General features: G+C 38.7%; 1 protein-coding gene across 1 annotated transcript in view; it reads left to right on the plus strand.

Annotated features, from left to right (window-relative positions):
• Positions 1 to 1,677: 1,677 nt before the first annotated feature.
• Positions 1,678 to 18,648, plus strand: part of LOC139708116 (proteasome adapter and scaffold protein ECM29-like) — a 99,100-nt gene continuing 82,129 nt past the window's right edge. Inside the window, exons 1-2 of the mRNA XM_071620094.1 lie at positions 1,678 to 2,016; positions 2,365 to 2,527. Of these exons, the coding sequence (XP_071476195.1) occupies positions 1,910 to 2,016; positions 2,365 to 2,527 (270 nt within the window). The 5' untranslated portion in view covers positions 1,678 to 1,909. The remainder of the gene's footprint in view (positions 2,017 to 2,364; positions 2,528 to 18,648) is intronic.

The following is an 18,648-nucleotide window of genomic DNA, read 5'->3' on the forward strand; positions in this document are numbered from 1 at the left end:
TTTCAGGCATATCACTATAATATGTCATCCTGCAAGGCACTTTTGTGAGTGTTAGTATACATATGTATGTATTGTATGTATGTATGTATTGCCATGCCAACAGTACTTTTAATTACAAATCATACAGAAATATGCAAATTGACCTAACTCCCTCATTTTTTGAGTATGTCACTGGAATTTTGGCATATGTCATCACTGTATTACAATATATGTAGATGTGCAAAGTTTATCTTTCATCATTGCCAATCTTATGATCAGGAGCCACCGTGACTCAACTGGGAGACTTAAGATCCCCACCTGGTAAGGTACCTCAGATGGTGGATCCCCTTACTGCACCTCTAAACAAGGTGGCAGACTCTCTTACCAACCTCTCTGACAGGGTTCTTGCCCTTGCAACAGTCAGAGGCTATCAGTCAGCAATACAGTTGACTCCTGTTACAATGAAGTTCTGTAGACCGGCAGTTTTGTTTCGTTATATTGAAATTCCATCATAACTGAACAAATAGGCAATAAAAAATATAGAGATGATAATGTTGGGACCTGAATTTTTACTTCATTGTAACCGGAATTTCATTATAACTTAATGTTTGTTATAACAAGATTGCACTGTAGCAGCAATCCCTGCAGGGTTCAGGGATGGGACGAACACCCCCAGCCTTGACTGGCATATTAATTCTTTCTTCCTGAAGAGACCACCAACACAATAATTGCTGCCCCTGTGGAGCCATCTGAAGGTACTCAAGGCCCTCACATGGACAATCAAACCAATGGCTAAGGCATCCATGCAGGGCCTCACTGTTAAAACAGTGTTCCTGATGGCTATTGCCTCCAGACAACATAAAAGAACCCTTCACGCACTGTCAGTAATGCTCGGGTATATCAGGTGTGAATGTGTGGGGGTGCATTTGATCCCCAGGCCTGGCTACATACCAAAAATCCGAAGGCTCCATCAAAACCACTCTAACTCTTCCTCCAGCCACTGTCTAACCTCTTTTCTGTAGAGGAAGACAGAACTTGGTGTCCAGTCGCACTTTAAAATGGTATTTATCACGCTCAAAAATGCAGCGAGAAAGGATCAACCTTCCACGACCACGAGAGAACCCTTTGAGCCAGAATCCAATCTCTAATTAGATTGTCGCTGCCATAATGGCAACCGGACCCACTGCAATGTCAAGGGGGGCCGTGCCCACATGCCCATAACTTGCAGGGAGTTCGCACCTCATGGGAACTCTATAACTGAGTGCCCATGAGATACAGGCAGCAGCCTATGGGCATACTGCAAACTCCTTTTCATTTTATGCCACCTGGAGAGGCCTCCTTCACGCTTGGGGCTCTTGTGGCTGTAGCATCGTCCTGGCCACTCACTACGTCAGGCCATAGACAGCCACGTCTCCTATTATATATACTAGTCTGGCATACATTAGACAGACAGCTGGCCAGTTGTATTAAATGTAGTTCATGAGAATCAGGAGTGATTCTCTTATCTGTGAGATACATTGTACAGCTGGTTTGCTGTCTGTTCTCCTACCTGCAATCCCCTCACATCATTCCGTGACTATGCTGCTTCCCTGGTCGGGGGGCCCAGATGTCTGTGGAAGAGAGGTACATAGATGCATGCTGAGAAGGATGCACGTGACGGCAGTGCATGCCACAGTCCGTGCATTGAGATGGGTGCAGTGAGTACATTTTTTTTTTCAGTTTCTTTGTGTTAGATGTACTTGAGATTCGAGCACAGTCTGTAACAATAGCATACAAAGACAGACTAGACAGGCAGCTGTTTGTATCTTGTAGACAAGTAAATCACTCTTGATTCTCATAATCTACCACATGTTTTGTATGGAGGGAGGGACTGCAACAACAACAAAAATAAGTGTCATCTCTTAATTTCCTTTCAAAGGTGTGTGTCAAGATGTGTGACATAGGCTATGGCAAAATCGGTCAGCATGCCATCCGCCTTGTCCTCCCATGCCTTCTTAAGGGACTTCCCAGCAGAGTAAAGGAAGTTAGAACATTCAGGTAATGACATATTCTTCCTTCCCTTTGTTTCCTAGCACCAAATGTCTTTTTTAAATGTTTCTTTGAAATATACATGAGTATAAACAATTGAGAAGTATTACATACCAACTTTGGGAGCAAAGTTAATGCTCTTTGTGTGTTTTCCGAGTAACTCCGTAATGTTTCTTTAATGTTACTCTTAGGCTGACACTTCAATTCACATTTCTCTTTTATTTTTATCGTTACCTCTCTTTGCATGGATGCCAAGTTTGATCTTGCTTCCTTCCTCTCCTTCCCACTCCACACCTAGTTTCTCTTTGATATCTCTTGCAGTCTTTCTCACCTTTATGCAATCCAAATGTTTTTTAGTCTTTCAACCCTGGTGGATATGAGCAGTAATGCTGGTGATGCCATCAAGCCCCACATCCCACAGCTGGTGATTGCCCTTCTAGAGGCTCTGAGTGGTCTGGAGCCTCAGCTGATGAACTACATTAGTCTTCATGTGGGCAGTGATGAGAATACCCAGGAAAAGGTGAGATCAGAAAAAGTGAAATTCAGAGCTTAATGATGCATACAGTCAAACTTGCATTACACACACCTTTTAATAGCGGCCACCTGCCAAATCCGGCCTCTGAAGAATACCCCAAGAGAAAAGCCTTGTTAAAGTTAGCGGGCCGTTAACGATCACCCCGTCACTATACAGGCATGCTAACCTGGAAACATTAAACTGCACATTACTTGAATATGAGACCATTCTGAAGCAAATAATTTTCACACAGCAATAGATGTATAATGTACTCTTAAATGAATCCCACAAATATTGGAACATTCACCCCCAGCATTCCCACTGATTCCCACTGATCAGTTACTAGTCATCCCCTTTAATACTTATCAAGAAACATTTTTTTGAGTTTACACTTCAAGCTATTAAAGCTTTGAGCTTGCTTCAATGAATGATCGAAGGAATTCCAAAGCTTAGGACCCATAAACATAAAATTTCTGTTGGCAAAACTAGTTCTATTTTTAGGAAGATGATAGTCATTCGCTTGCCTTGATGAGTAATCATGTATAACTTTATTCCTTTGGAACATTTCCATAAATGCAGCAGGGGTAGCATTACTTTCTACTTTGTACATAAAACACCCCAGCTGAAGTCGGTAATCTTAAGAATGCGGTTTTCTTTAAACAAGACATCAGGAGGTGATCTATAAGTGTTATTGCATATCAATCACATTGCTCTTTTCTAGCCATGCTCAGACATATTTCTAGTCGGAGTAAAATCTTAAGGCACAGCAATTAGAATTCAAATTTATGCTTATCTTACCACGACCCTGTATCCACACGACGGTCGTGGGAAGAAACTCTGACCAATTTACCACGGCCTTCGTGGGGATCACCGTGGAGGGTCGGTGTAACTTCCGGAAGTGGTAGCGCCGCACACGTCAACCATACCATTGTTTTTTACCAGCGGCATTTATCTTCTCCACTCTTGCTGATGAGAATTTCTGAGCGCTAGCTTCTCCGTCGCGATCAACTAGGTTAAAATTGTACTGCATGCGCACGTGTACTCACATTTGACTCCGGAAGTTTTACCTAGGTCGTATAAGGTTTGTAAGGTCATAGATACTCAGAGGGCTTAACCGCACGGGCAATTTACTCCGACCGGCTAGTCGTGGTAGCGAGATACTCCTGAAAAAAAAAAAACTTGGGAATATCTTGGTTGGAGGAAGAGGTCATGGTAAGTTCCCCCAACTGGAGGAAGTTACCACGACCTTGTTCAGACGGGCAACTACTCCGACCTTTCCTCCGACCTTCCTCCGACCAAGCTTCCTCCGACCCTTCCTCCGAAGTTACTCCGACCAAAACTGCCTCCGTCTGAACACAGCTTCTATAACAGAAGTACAGTACTCTGTCTATTCTTGTTTGTACTGCATTTCTTCATGCCATTACACCATAATCGAGGTAAGGTAGAATGAGAGTGGAATACGTAAAAAGTACTGACTTGGGGAGAATCCGTTTAACGCAATTGATAATCCCAATATTTCTTGAAACTATAGTATTGTATCTTGCAAATATTATCAATATGGTAATTCGGAGTTAGCTTATTGTCAATTGTAATACCTAGAAATTTTGTGGTCTTGACTTCTTTAATGACAGTATTGTCAAATATCACTTGGTCAGGAACATGTGTTACCAAGTTACTAAATATAATGGGTTTTTTTGTCCATTGATTTATTCACTTTTATCCAATTTGTTGCATGTGTAAGTTCAACATTTAAAACTTCTACTATCTTATCAGGATCACTGAGTATAAAATGAAATAGAACCATCAGCAAAGAGGATAAAAGAGAGAACACTCGAAGAACATTGAATGTCGTTTACACAAATATGTGATTGGAACGGTAGACGAATTATATCCATTTATAGTTACAAATTGCTTTGTTCCAGAAAGATAACTCTCAAACCATTCCAGCGCCTTACCTCTGATACCATAGAGCACAAGTTTCTATGACAGAATGTTGTGACTTATACTATTGAACGCTTTATAGAAATATATATTGACAAACCGATAGTATGACAGGATTTTTCAATTGAAGCTGATATAGTCCAGATTCTGGACGATTTTTATCATTACGCATCCACGCGCTGCTCCACAGCTTATTGCGCTATCCCCTGTAACCGCTCGATGCCAACAAACCTGTCCGAAAAAAACGTCCAGAATGGTTTGACAGTGCGTAGGGTCAAAAGGTCATATTAGGTATGCTTACGTAATGCCCTATCTCTCGCAAGCTCATTGCGTATGCATGAAAACTAAGGGATCGATCACAGAAAAGAGTTCTTTGGGATCGATCGATCTGCAGCCAGCTGTGTGCATTGCACCGTGAATACAGTGCGATCTACAACATGTACAATGTACCATAATAATTATGTGCACGGAGATGCCTGCATTTCTGCACAACACACATTATCACAATCATAGAGCCAACTCTTTGATAACAATGCAATGCGATACTCAGTACTTCAGTGAATCTGTACCATGCATTGTTGCACAGCTGATTCGTGCAACGTTTTTGACTGGCTGAAAGTTACGTTTGGTGTCATCATTCTGTAGGACCTACTTTCACATGGTGTTTTGGACTTTGTTGTGCCCAGATTCGATGATGACTTGAATATTATTCTTTAGATTGAAAATGGCGAGCTATAAATCGCCAGCTCGCTGATGTATGATTTGAGATGTGCCACTTCTAACGTCCAAACACGACATAAAACTGCAAAGAACTCTGTGAAGGTCGTGAGATGCGGACTTCAAGAAAAGTTGGAAGATTTGTTTGGCGATGTTATTGTTGGTCAAGGGGATCAATATGTTTTTTTTTTTGGGGGGGGGGGGATTGTGCCAATCATATTCATTAAAGGGAATAATTTTGTCATCAATTCTTCATTAATAATATTGTGTGATGAAATATTCAGAAATTAAAGAAATTCTTTAATTGACATACAATGTAGGTACTTGTATGCACCTGTTTTCACTATTATCTGGCCCACTAAATAACAGTGTAATTTTGTAATGTAAGCTCAGGGCTGTGGGATGTGGGTTCTATGAACTGGTGCTTAACTATGGTATACAAGATATCAAGCATATTCAGGGGTGGTGGAGGTGAAGGGGATACATTACACAATTTGGAGTGCAAAGTTTTGAAGTACATGATTAGGAACCAGAAAGTGCCTTTTTTGTTTGTTCTTTTGCCCAAATGTTAGTAGAGAGCAGTCTAAATTTAAAGAATTGCGCTAAGTTTGTACATCTTTTATTATTTTATTACCACTTCATGTGTAGGGCCTACTGGGCAGTTAGACCGAAACTGTTCACTTTTAATAATGCCTGTAACAGAGACAATCAGACCAATATCTCTGTTGTATCTCAGTCTTTCGTTTGTTAGTCTTCATGATAATAAAACTAAATTTAGTAAACTAAGATGAAGACGTCTTAAGGGCATTTCTGCTACAGAGATATTGGTCCATTTGTTTCTGGCATTACAGAAGTGAACAGTTTTGGTTGAATTGCCCCTCTGCATATATATAATATATATATATATATGTATATATCTTCCTTTTTTTTGCAAACCATACCTGTATTTGCTCAAAATAGTAGCTCCATGTATACATTATTAAATAAGTATTCATATCAAAAGACAGTCTGACAGAGCAACGTGTTTGTATCCAATTCACAAACATTTAAGGGGGATATCAGCGTGAAATTATGCTTGGGAAATGAGTGGGCCCACACAACACACACAAACGCATACACGCATGTGCACACACACACACAAACACATGCACACACACACACACACACACACACACACACACACACACACACACACACACACACTCTCACATGTTAGCCATTTGATTAAACCCCCTATTACAAGTCACATCCAAATTAAAACATTGTACATGTACTTTGTACATACAGCTGTACAGTGTAGTAGACTTTACTTTTTTTCCACGTTTATGGTAGCCGATTATTGGTAAATAAGTTTAGATTTTTTTTTTAGGTGTGGTCAGGAAATACATCAATTTATCACTATTGTACTTTGAAATGTACAATGTACAGTGTACATGTACATTGTACATGTGCAATATATGTACTGTTAAATACACTGTGTAGTCTTCATCATTTCATGTACAGTAACAGCAGACAGCAAAGTGAAAACAAATGGACTACGGATAGTGTAATTTGAACATATGTATAATTTGTACATTTTTTAATCACATTATTTCTTAAGCCTTCATTATAGAAATTTGGCCATGATGGTAAAACTGTTAATGTTGTACCGACTACCAAGGAAGTTTCAAAGCTAGCGTCCCACTCCCAACTGTCAATAATGAGTTCAAAAAGTTGTCACTCTGGGAAGGAGGTTCAAAATAATTCCTCAGGTGTATAAGTGTCTTTAAAGTTGGATATTCTGTGCCACCAAGTACTCATAAGGAACTGAAATTAAATGTTCTATAGTTAATAAAATATTAGGCATATTTCAGTTGTTTCTCCCTGCTCTTGAAACTCCTTCATTATACACTATAATTTGTACATGTACATGTACAAGTACTGTAATATACAATACATTTACTGTATATTCATGATAGTTCATGATCATTGTTCAACAGTGCATTATTTCAAACAAAATACATTGTAAACTGTTTGACTCTGAATTTTGATGTCAGAGAAATAATTTGATATGTCACATTTCAGTCTGATTACCATGTGTAGTAGACTCTCATTACACATCAAAAACACAGGATTAACACAAACTGGTAACAAGTTATGACAAAGAAATCTTCCAGGTCCCACTGTAGATTTTGTTTTTTAATTTGTTGTCTTTTACAACAATTCTTGGTCAAAAAATAATAATTGCTTCGAAGTTCAAAAAAGAAAATAAATTCATTGCTTCACAGTTCAAACTACAGGTACAAATGTTTCATGTGCATTAACAGAATTAGTTTTATTTTTATCAAATTGGGCCAAAGAACATACTGTACTTCTCATGAATGATTTTGTATGTAAAGAAAGTATACGTAAACAAATTCTTGGTAGTTGTACATGTACAACTCAAAAACATACTCTACACATGTGTACACTTGTATGTATGCATAAGATGAACATGCGATGTACAATTACATGTGCAGACAAACGGCATAACAGTTCAATTTTCAAACACCCACCCAAACACCCAAAACACACAGCCCATCCCCACTTGGCATACTTTTGTATGTAATTCACTTCATCACAAAAACACAACCTTGAACTAAAATATTTCAACTTTTCCATAATTGTATCACTTGTGATTACGATATGTACCCATCAACATGTCCAATGAAATGAAAATATTCACGCCTAAAAAACAAAGTACAGTATGAAAAGTAGGTGTGTACAAATGTACATTGTATTTGCTTCTATATGAATAAGAGCAAGGTACAGTAATTGCAGTGATAAAAAGAAAATTATTGTACATGTAGCATGGAACTGCAAAAATTTAGGTACAACGTTGTACACCAGGAACCAATGTACCAACCACTCACCATTACAAACCTTAAGGAGGGAAAACACTCACAGTGGATTCTTGTTTTAAAACAATTATATGAATTCTCTAACAGACAGTTTTCAAAGCCCAAAGGTACAAGCTACATGTATACGTAACATTTTTCAGTTTAAAAAAAAAAATCTGAGCTACGCTGTACAGCTGTACATGATTCTTCACGTTACCAGTATATCTGATAAGGCCTGAAATTTGAGTGCTTTTAAAAAGTGGATATAATCGTCTAGATCAATGGGCATCCACACAAAACCGTACTGTGTACGTTGCTTACATCAACACCCAGGCCAGTTATATACGCAATGGTAGCTATCAGAACTCTGATTTCATCATCTGGTGCCAACATGCTGTCCACAATTTCCTTTTGGATATCAGTTTCCGTGTTCCGGTGGTACATATTATAAACTTATTAACATACCTGTGGCAACCTTCTGGAAGTAGTGCCATAAAGGTCGCGTACACATCACTACACATTTTTCTTATCATCCTTTCACAACATGCACCATGGATCTTCAAGTCATCTGCCAGCCACTTGAACATTGTATCTAAATCTCTTGCAGCAGACTTGACAACATGTTTTATATTTTGCTTGTCCGGCAACTGATTTACCCACACATAATTGCGAAGACCAAAGTTTTCGATGATACCGCTACGCACATCTCTGGTTGCAGTGGCTGTCAGAGCAACAACGGGAACTGACGACTTGAGTTTCGATCGTAATTCACCCAATTTTCCATACGCTGCTCGAAATGCTTTGGTGTCTCCAGATGCGGTCCCCCTATTTGAAAAATAAGAAAAAAAAACAGTAAGATAAATAAAAAAACATTTTCTACATTGCACATGTGATTTTGATAATGCCTGCAGTCTGTACAATGCATATCGCGTAGCCATAAGACTGCATAATTTTAATCTATAGATGAACAAGTATGAGTACATTTGCATACTGAAGCATGTTCCTATTTGAGTTTTTTTCTCAATGTACATGCACATGAAGAATTAGTCTGTGGGCCACAGCACAGCATGTGTCTCGGTCGCTCCTCTGTGTAGAGGAGCAAAGCCACCGAGACACAGGCTGTGGCTCACAGACTAAGGCAGTAGGCCTCTGTGTAATTGCATTTGTATGCGAGAAAGTTACAGTAGTTACTGTACAGTACAAAACAATTAAACCAGTGCAGTTACGGTGTTAACAATTTATTACACAGGATGTAACTCAGTACACCTAGGAGTAGGAACACTCACAAGAGTAGTAGTAGAAGCCTTACATGTGTTTACCCTACCTGGCCTAGAGGCCAGACATATAACTACATTTAGTTTTACAATCCTTTTTTTGTTATTCAATTAGGGGCCTAACGTTACAGTTACAGTTTGTAATTCAAGACAAGAGACACTCAATGAAAGTTGCCTTGACGAATCATTTTTAGAAACTGGATAAATGATTAGCTTACCACTTTGTCACGCAGGCCAAGTAAGATCCATAGCCCTGCTCATCTGGTCCGATGACAACAAGAGCCACAACTTTCGGAGAGTCTGGTCCATCATGTAGAACTAGTTTGCGAAGAAAATCAACGCATAACGGCGCAGCTTGGAACACCACACTATTGCCGAAACCAGTCGGCAGGGAGATAAACAAATCATGACCACGCACGGAGAAACAGGTGTAGTAGGGACTTCTAGGTTCTGGTTCTGCTGCTGCTCCCTGAAACCGTCAACATATCCAAGCTTCTCAGCAGCACATTGAATGCTCTTCTCAATATTGCTGTCAGTAAACGACGCTGAGACGCTGATGTTGACATCATTGATCATATTATAAACAAGATTTGGAGGAAATATTTGAAATACTGCACAGATTTTGGTCGGAAAACGCAAGACTCGGAATCAATACGAAAAGCACATTGCACAAGCTGTACACGCGATCCAGGGATCCCCGATCGAGAAGTAAAAGCCACCTCGAAATTAACATGTACGAAAAGTCACGATGCTTTAAATGTGCGAATATCTGTTCTATTCATATTTATCAGATTTTTCATTTGTAATTTCTGTTTTTTTTTTTTTTTGCAGAAAAATAGATTTAAAACGTTAATAATTGTGATATTTATAATTTAATACATAACAGTTATGGAACGAGTATAAGTTAGTCTTAATCTCATGCATGGTTTATGCACGTTCTGATTTCATTCTCTTCTTATGATCTCTAGGATATATTATTTGAGCAATTTTCAATTGAAAGAAATATGATTTGGAAATTCCATTAATATATGATGAGAATAATACAAATATTGGCGTAAAATACGTAATCCTATACTATAATACTCGAAGTTGTTGTTGTTGTCGCGGCCTTATGTATTTCCTGTTTTATTTCGGCGTTGCTGGTTTCTCTATCTCCTCCCGAGCCGTCGGCTCCGGGCAGTTGCGACCGGTGCCGTCGGCCGCAGGAGAGTATCCTACATCGAATGGCGCGGGTTTCGTCCCCTCTCCGCCTCCGTGTCGACGTCGAGGACGAAAAAGAAAAATTAATTAGCTACATGCATAATGCATTTTTGTGCGTGACGAAAGAGCCGAGCGTTTCAATATTCACGGCACCTGCGCTGGCCTCCTGCTTTCTCGATCTTACGTCTTTTAGCTTGCAGAGACACTGGGGGATACTAAAGATGATGGTGCAGCGAAATCTCTGACATCTTCCGGCGGACGCGCACGCACACACACAATGTACCTCGCAGAACTCTATACACACTCTGCACTGTGTGTATAGTTCTGTGATGTACCTTTGCCTCCGCCTGTTACGTGTACTGAATGTATTGACGATGGTTACACGAATCTGTGTGTGCGTGATATGGACTACAAGGGCATTTACGTACAGTTCGCCATTATTGGCGTCCCCAATAATGAAAACAACGAACGTTGTTATGTAATTGTATTTTGCACAACTGCAGAATACTATATGCAGCTCAGGTACGTCATTTAGTTTGCTCGCCGTTTGCTCTCAAGTCCGGTGTCATTGTACGCAGACTGTTTAGGACGCGGCTAAATATATTTGCCGATCGTACCCTTACATATCAGATTACACGCGGAGCTGTGTCCATTCGTTTACTGCAGAGCTGCTGTAATCATACATATTCATAAGATGAGCGGACGTAGAGGAAAACTTCGCTTTGCCGACCGCCTATTTTTAAAATTGCAAGTGGAACTAGAATGTGTGGTTCTATGGTATATCAAACCAAGTTTTGGTGACAAAAAAAAAGAGGGAGCAAATGAAGACGAATGCAGTGATGTATATATTCTTCTTTCTTTTCAACATGGGAAAAATATTAAAGAAAAAAAAAATACGAGGTCGTGAGAACCTACTCCCACGGGTGCCTATTTAATAAACCTGATGACTATGATCTCCCCCTCCCCAAATAATAACAATGATGTCTTGATGATAATAATAATAATAGTAATGATAATAATGATAAGGATAATGATAATAATGATATAATAATAACAATAATAGGAGCAATGATTGTAGGCCTAATATTAATTATGATAATGTACAATCTGAAGCAGATGTAGTTCTATATTAATATGATATATCAAGCCAAGTTTTGGTGATTAAAAACAAAAAGGAGGGAGCAAAATTATGAAGACGAAAATATCTTATTTTTCTCTCATAACGTGGGGAAAAGAAACATGAAAAAAAAAACACAAAACAAACCGAGGCCTTGAGACCAGCCGTGGATTCCCGCGGGTGCCCGCGTGGATGCAAGAGCAGGGGGTAATCAAAGTCATAGTGTTTATATCTTCCCGTTTCGACGGGAACAACCTGTGGGCAGAACTTTCGGGGAATCTCATTTGCGTTTTTGGTAATTTTTCCCTGAATGTTTTTGTTTTTTTTCCCTGCGCTGGTGGAAATGTGTGTGTGCGTGAGGGGGGGGGGAGGGGTGAGGGGCAACAAGACAACTGTTGGACTTCAACGGGTGCAAATAACCCCTCGAAACTCAAGTTCTATAATAAAAGCAAGTAGTGGCGGGAATGATCCCTACCAATGGACCGGATCGCCTGGCATATACTACAAAAATGTATTATAAAATTTCTGGGAAGGGTGGTCATTTAGAAGACAGCACAATTAACGAAAGAATGAGAAGACTTTTCTTTTTATTTCTTCAATAAAAATGTGCAAAATCGTATTATGAGAAAAAAAATAAAACCCCTCAGACCCGTGGATTTCCACGGGTGCTGCTAGTATGTTATATTGCTAAATGCAATGTACCTGTTTTGCAATAAGACTATAAGATTAGAGATCGATCGACTTTTTTACTTGCCTGGTGGAAATGATTGACGCGATCTCATTGACCAATCAGGAATGAATATGGGCGGAGCCTCACCCCGAAATATTTCGGGGAGACTCGAAGCATTTGGCAAACCAGACTGGACTGTTTTGGAGGTCGAGATGCATGCGTACGCGGCAAATTAATACATGGGCGTACGGTGGGGCATACGCGTGCTGTAGCGGTGTGTGCGCAAGGTAAATGATCACACGAAACAGTCCAGGCAGTGGACTAAGCTGATATGGTATTTATTAAACTTTGAATTGCATGAGTGGTGTTATGCTTTTCTCTAAAGCCAAATAGGAAGTCAGATATGATGTTTTGACTTTCAAGGAAGGCAGTTGTCCTTGAATGAACGATTTTCTCCAAGATTTTGGATAACGAAGTTAGCAAAGATATCGGGCAATAATTGTTGATACATAATTTGTCTCCTTTCTTGAATATTGGAGTCACCTATGCAAGTTTCATTTTAGATGGTGCTTGACCAAATTGTAGCGAAAAGTTGATTAAAAACAAAGGATCTACTATACAATGTATAATGTGTTTGATAAGGACATTCCCAATGCCATCATACCCAAGGGCTTTGTTTGCTTTGAGCTGTAATACAGTGTTGATTTCCTGTTGCCTGTCAGTTGGTTTGAAAAATATTGAGTGGTCATTTGGCGAGGAAAGAAATTTGTAAAACGATTTATCACTTGGAGTAACAGTTTTTGCTATTAAATAAAAGTTTGAACCTATTTTTGAAAAGTATGTGTTAAAAATGTCGGCAATTTCAGAAATGTCCTCAGTGATACTATTATTAACTTGTGCTTTAGAAATGAGATTTGCAGCTTTCCCTCTATTCAAAATGGTATGTATTACTTTCCAAGTATTTTTGATATCACATTAAATTGACTCAATTTGTCTGCAAAATAAATCTTTTTAGCTAATCTGAGCGTATTGGTAAGAATATTTTTGTATGAAATATCTTTTATTCGAGAATTTTCGTCACGATTCTCAATATAATTAACATAAAGAGTGCTCTTGCAATTTATTGAATGTAATATTGTTTTGGAAACCCACGGTTGCTTGGGAATTCATTTGTAACCATGTTTACGACATTTCCTTAAAAGAATGCGTGCATCGAGGCAATTATTCAAAATATCAAGAAAATTATCATATGCTTGGTCAATACTTTCATTGGCATCATACACATCTGGCCAGTCCACAGATTGAAGTTTGTCTTGAATTAGAGAGATATTTTCAGGTGTGAATTTGTGACCAAAGACATGCTTTCAAATTGTACTTTGACTCTTAGGTCCAATTTCAAAGTGACAAAATATCATAAAATGGTCTGATATCGCTCACCACTGTGCCTGATTTTGGAAAAGACTTAAGGTTAGCAAAAATCTTAGATCAATAAGAGTAGCAGAATGAATTGTAATTCTTGTGGGTTTAGAAATACATGTAAGAGGCAGATATGAAGCTTGTAATATGTCGTCAAGGAAGTTATCACATGCAGCATTACTGCTCAACAATAGATTGAAATCACCCATGATGATGCAATCCTTGTTTTGGAATGCACGGTTTCGACAAATATCGTTCATAATCCAGCATTCACAAATATTCTTTAAACGTGGCCTCTGTAAAGTATGGCATTTGAGCAAGTTGACTCACTTCATCATAGTTATTAAATTCAATGTTAAGTTCATCAAGATGGTCGGCTAGGATTCTAGTTGCAGTCCTACCAAACTTTGTGTTTCTTGCAGGTACATTTCGATCTATGTGAAACAAAGTTAGAAAGTCATCACCTGTCAAGAGATTAAAAGGGAAAAGATTGTTATCCACTTTTTAGAGGAAATTATCATTGTGGTAGACAAAGACAGCGTACACTGGAAATTGATCAGAAACATCAACCTCAATGCATCCTGCCTGAATAGGATAGGAGGAAATATTAGTATAAAAGTGGTCAATTAGAGATGAACTTGTCTTAGTAATCCTTGTTGGATTAGTAATAAATTGATGTAAACCATACCTTTCTGCCATGCATAAAAATTCCCAGCTTCTTTCACAATTAGCTAATAGATTAATATTCAAGTCTCCAACTACAACACAGGAGTTTCTGTCTACACTCATGTTTTGGAAAAGACTGTGTAACTTATCACTAAATTCTTCAAAATTGCTTTCTGGTTTTCTATATATTACACCAAATGTTATGGGTATTTTCTTAATGAAAATTATCAGCCACATGGATTCAACGTTATGTAATGATAAATTAGGCATACATGTCTAATTACATTGTAAGCGATGAATGAATATACATTGTAAGCTCCAATTCCACTTCCCCTCTGGTTCTTCCTTCATTGCAGTTCTAAATTATACTCTGATAATCAAAACTGGTCAACATCACAGATGTTCCATGTTTCTGATAATACTATGACCTTGAACACTGAATCAAAATCGTGTGCAAACACTTCCTTCAAGGCGTCGAAATTACGGTTTAGTGATCGACTATTAAGATGAGAAATAGAAAGTGATGAACAAAACAAGTTTTTTGCGGAAGTATTAAATTCATTTAGACCAAAAGATATTGAACTTACAGAAAATGGGTCATTTTCTGTTTCCAAAGAATTATTATCATTAAGGTTGGAATGAGTGCTATAATTACTGTAACAATGGGTGATTTCAAGTTTGGTGCTATTGCTATAAATGCTAGTGCTACAGATTGTATCTCCCATCCAATTGCCTTAAAGCTCTAAAACCAACGGTCAGATTAACGAAGCGATACCAATCAGAATTATCGATCCCAACACTATGTGCTTGCATCGCACCACCGCAAAGTCTGTGGGAATTGTACAATGAAAAAAAATTATAACGCGTAATTACAGTCAAATATTAAAAGATGCAGCCATGACTGCTTAGTTGTAGATACATAATGAGGAAGACAGTATAAAATGCCACAAATTTCATCCCTTCGACAAAGTACAGCAATCTTAATTTTGCTCCCAGGTTCAGATATATGTAGCCATGTCTAGAGTGTTCGTGTACGTTATGTGGGCGACCATTGTATTAGCATAGACTTTGCGCATAAAACGTGCATCTATTATAGAAGTAAATGCGGGTCTCGCACAGCAACGCGAACACCAGCACCGAGCTTGAAATGATGGAGAGGATAATCCCTAGGGGCTAGTGTTAGTCAATGAGGAAAAAAGCACGAAGATTGTTCACACAAACGACGGAGCTCGGTAGAGCAGACGACATTCAACATCGAGCCAAGCACCAACTACCGGAAATAGGTCATAATTTTGAGGTCAACTCCCAACACTGACGTGATTTCATGTTCAGTTTTATCGCTGGTGCTAGTGCTGAGATAGCACTAGCACTAGCACCGAACTTGAAATCACCCAATGAATCATTAGAGGATCTATTTTTTATACAAAAGATAATATGAATATTGATAATATTATTTCACCAGGAGCTTTGCAAGATCTTCTTTTCTGTGGACCATGATTGGCGCCTCCCTCTTGTTCTTCTTCATGAGGATTTGTGACCGGCAACAATGGTTTCAGGCAAAAGTTAGGAATTTTGAAAATTAAGTAGGTGATACGCTAACGGCGTATCACCTATTGTGTTTGCTCGAAATTCCCATTTCTTTCTGACGAATTTTGTGAACAAAATATCTCAATAATGACTTGACCAAGTCACATGAAATTTTCAGTCATCATACAATGTATCTCATGACAATATCTCAGTACAGTAAAATTTTCATGACGATAACTTATCTGTGACGTCATCTAGGCGCCATTTTGTGATTTTCAATGATCGATCATAACTTCATAACTAAATGCCATTTCTTTACCATTTTCGGTAGACATAAAGTTCAAGTCACGTCTGATCGTCCTGTACTATGCTAATTAACCAGGTCACCATGACAAGTGCGCGTACGTGCGCATCAAAAATTTAAAATGCTCAAAACGACTTCCCAACTGGTTTTCTCGAAGTTTCAGACAATTTTAAGCATTTCAAAAAATTCCGCGCGTGAGCGTCCCTCCGCACGTTTTTGCGCGCACAGCGCATAAGCAACATGAAAATGCACTTTTTTCAACTGATTTGGATTCCTGATACATTAAGTAACAATATCCATTGATTTCCGATCGATTTTGATCCATAACAAAGGAATGCACTGGCGTCAAAGTTAAAATTCCGCTCGCGCGTCTATGTGCAAATATAGTGAAAAAACATGTCTTTCTTTATTTCGTCATAGCTCCTGAAAATGTCCAGCAACTCTATGTTTTTATTGCATATTACAAAAGCATATGACTTGTAGATAACATTTCAAGTATCAAATATTTCGAGGAAAACTCGACGTCATCATATCGTCATCTGAAATCAAAAAAGTGGAATTTATTTTTTTGAGGTACTGTTTCGGACATTCATTTGCTGGTATCTCTGTTGTTTTAGCTCAATATTATCCCAAATTTGGATATGTTGTACTTTGAACATTTCTCTTTCAAGTCCATGTCATTGTTTTGCAATTTGATAACATCATCATACTGGAAATTGTGATTAAAGGCAAAGACTCAAAATCAGCCAAGTTTTACATGTTATGTCTATGGGAGGTGATTTTTTTAAAAACCATGCATTGACTTGATAACGTTCAAGCACCTTTACCTCAGCTGATTTTGCTCCATTTCCTCTGAAATTTAAGTATGTTGTAGCTGAGACAATAGGCTGCAGTAATCATGCATTTTATTTTTTCAAATCTCCTCATCAGGTTGACAATTTTGCAGCGTAAAATTGAAAATGAGAATGGAGTGTGGACGAAATGACTCCTGATTTATCTTTCACATATAAGCTTACGTTCCTCATATTTTCTCATCGAAACATACATGTATAGCTGAGAGGTTAAAGGCGACGTCTGTGGCGCCAGAGATGTGAGGTTGCACACGTGCGGGTTCGAACCTCACAAGAACACGAAACAAAATACTTCTATCTTTTACTCTTTTTTTTTTCAATGGAGTAAGTACACCTTCGTCCATGTAGAAATCATGTTCTCATGTAAACGCACCCATAAGCACACACACACACACACACACACACACACAATATTCCTTTGTTTTGTGTTGGAGACCACATTGCTTCGACTGCTGCAAAATTTTGCAGGCTTATAGAGTTTGTCAAACTGATCATATTACGTAATGATGACGAGATGAGACATAGCCCTCTTGGTTATGCAAATAATAGTCAAAGATCGTATTTGAAAATACAAATGTTAAAGTGAAGGTGACTCTTAAAAGACTTTATCACCATGTTGGATTTCTGGGGGGGGGGGTTTTTACATTTTGAAGACCTATTGGTAAATATTCAGTTACATAGCCTGTCTAATCGACTTACTTGCACACGCCGACACACGCATGAAATTTCCACTTGGTTGCATGACAGATACAATTTGATCTGAATTATGTAGGACTGAATAAAGAACTGGACTTCACGAATGTTTCTCAATATTACAAATTGTACTTCAAGTGGCTATTTAACATTTTCGTTGTCGATCACCCGTGACCGATATTTGATGCCCCCCAGCATATCACCTAACTCGTCTTCAGTGTGACGAGTTTCATATCTCGTTTTTTCATTGAATCTCATGGCCCATTTCCTAAGCTTTACATTGATATAAAACACTTGTATTCTCTGGCACCGTAAGTGGGCATATAAAGCAAAATAAAATGCATTTTTTAATGTGTTAGCCTGACAGAATTGCGAGAAAACGGGCTCTGAAGATTCACCTCTTGCTCAAAGACAGTGTCAGAGTGGCGATGAGAGGTGAGAATCACCCACCCAGTCAAGATTAAGCTCTGCCTCTAGCAACCACAGCGCCTTCTAATTGGCTCACTGAGAGAGTCAAATTTCCTCGGCACCTTTTGTCGGAACTCAGCATATGTGACCCGCTACAACAAAAGGATCCTAAAGTCGCTGACGGCTGAGCCGAGAAAATCGAGTTTGAAGTCACATCATCAAAATTGGTCAAAACAATTGGATTTCTGTTTTTGGCATAATTTTGTAGTCTTATGTTTTGTCTGTCATCTGCTGAAATTTCGAAGCCAAATGATCAAAAGAAAGGCAAGAAATTAGCGTTTTTCTGGGACATGATTTTCCGACTTTCAACGTAACAGAAACGTGTCCGAAGATTTAGATTTAGCGCCGCAACTAGACTCCGCCCCTAGCAACGAGGGAGTGATCTTGTTGGTCAGTACGTGACATCCTGATTACTGATTGGTCGT

The sequence above is a fragment of the Diadema antillarum genome, unplaced genomic scaffold (assembly GCF_040938485.1).
Source record: "Diadema antillarum isolate AM-2024a unplaced genomic scaffold, OU_Dant_1.0 seq00001306_RagTag, whole genome shotgun sequence".
NCBI classification, from domain to species: domain Eukaryota; kingdom Metazoa; phylum Echinodermata; class Echinoidea; order Diadematoida; family Diadematidae; genus Diadema; species Diadema antillarum.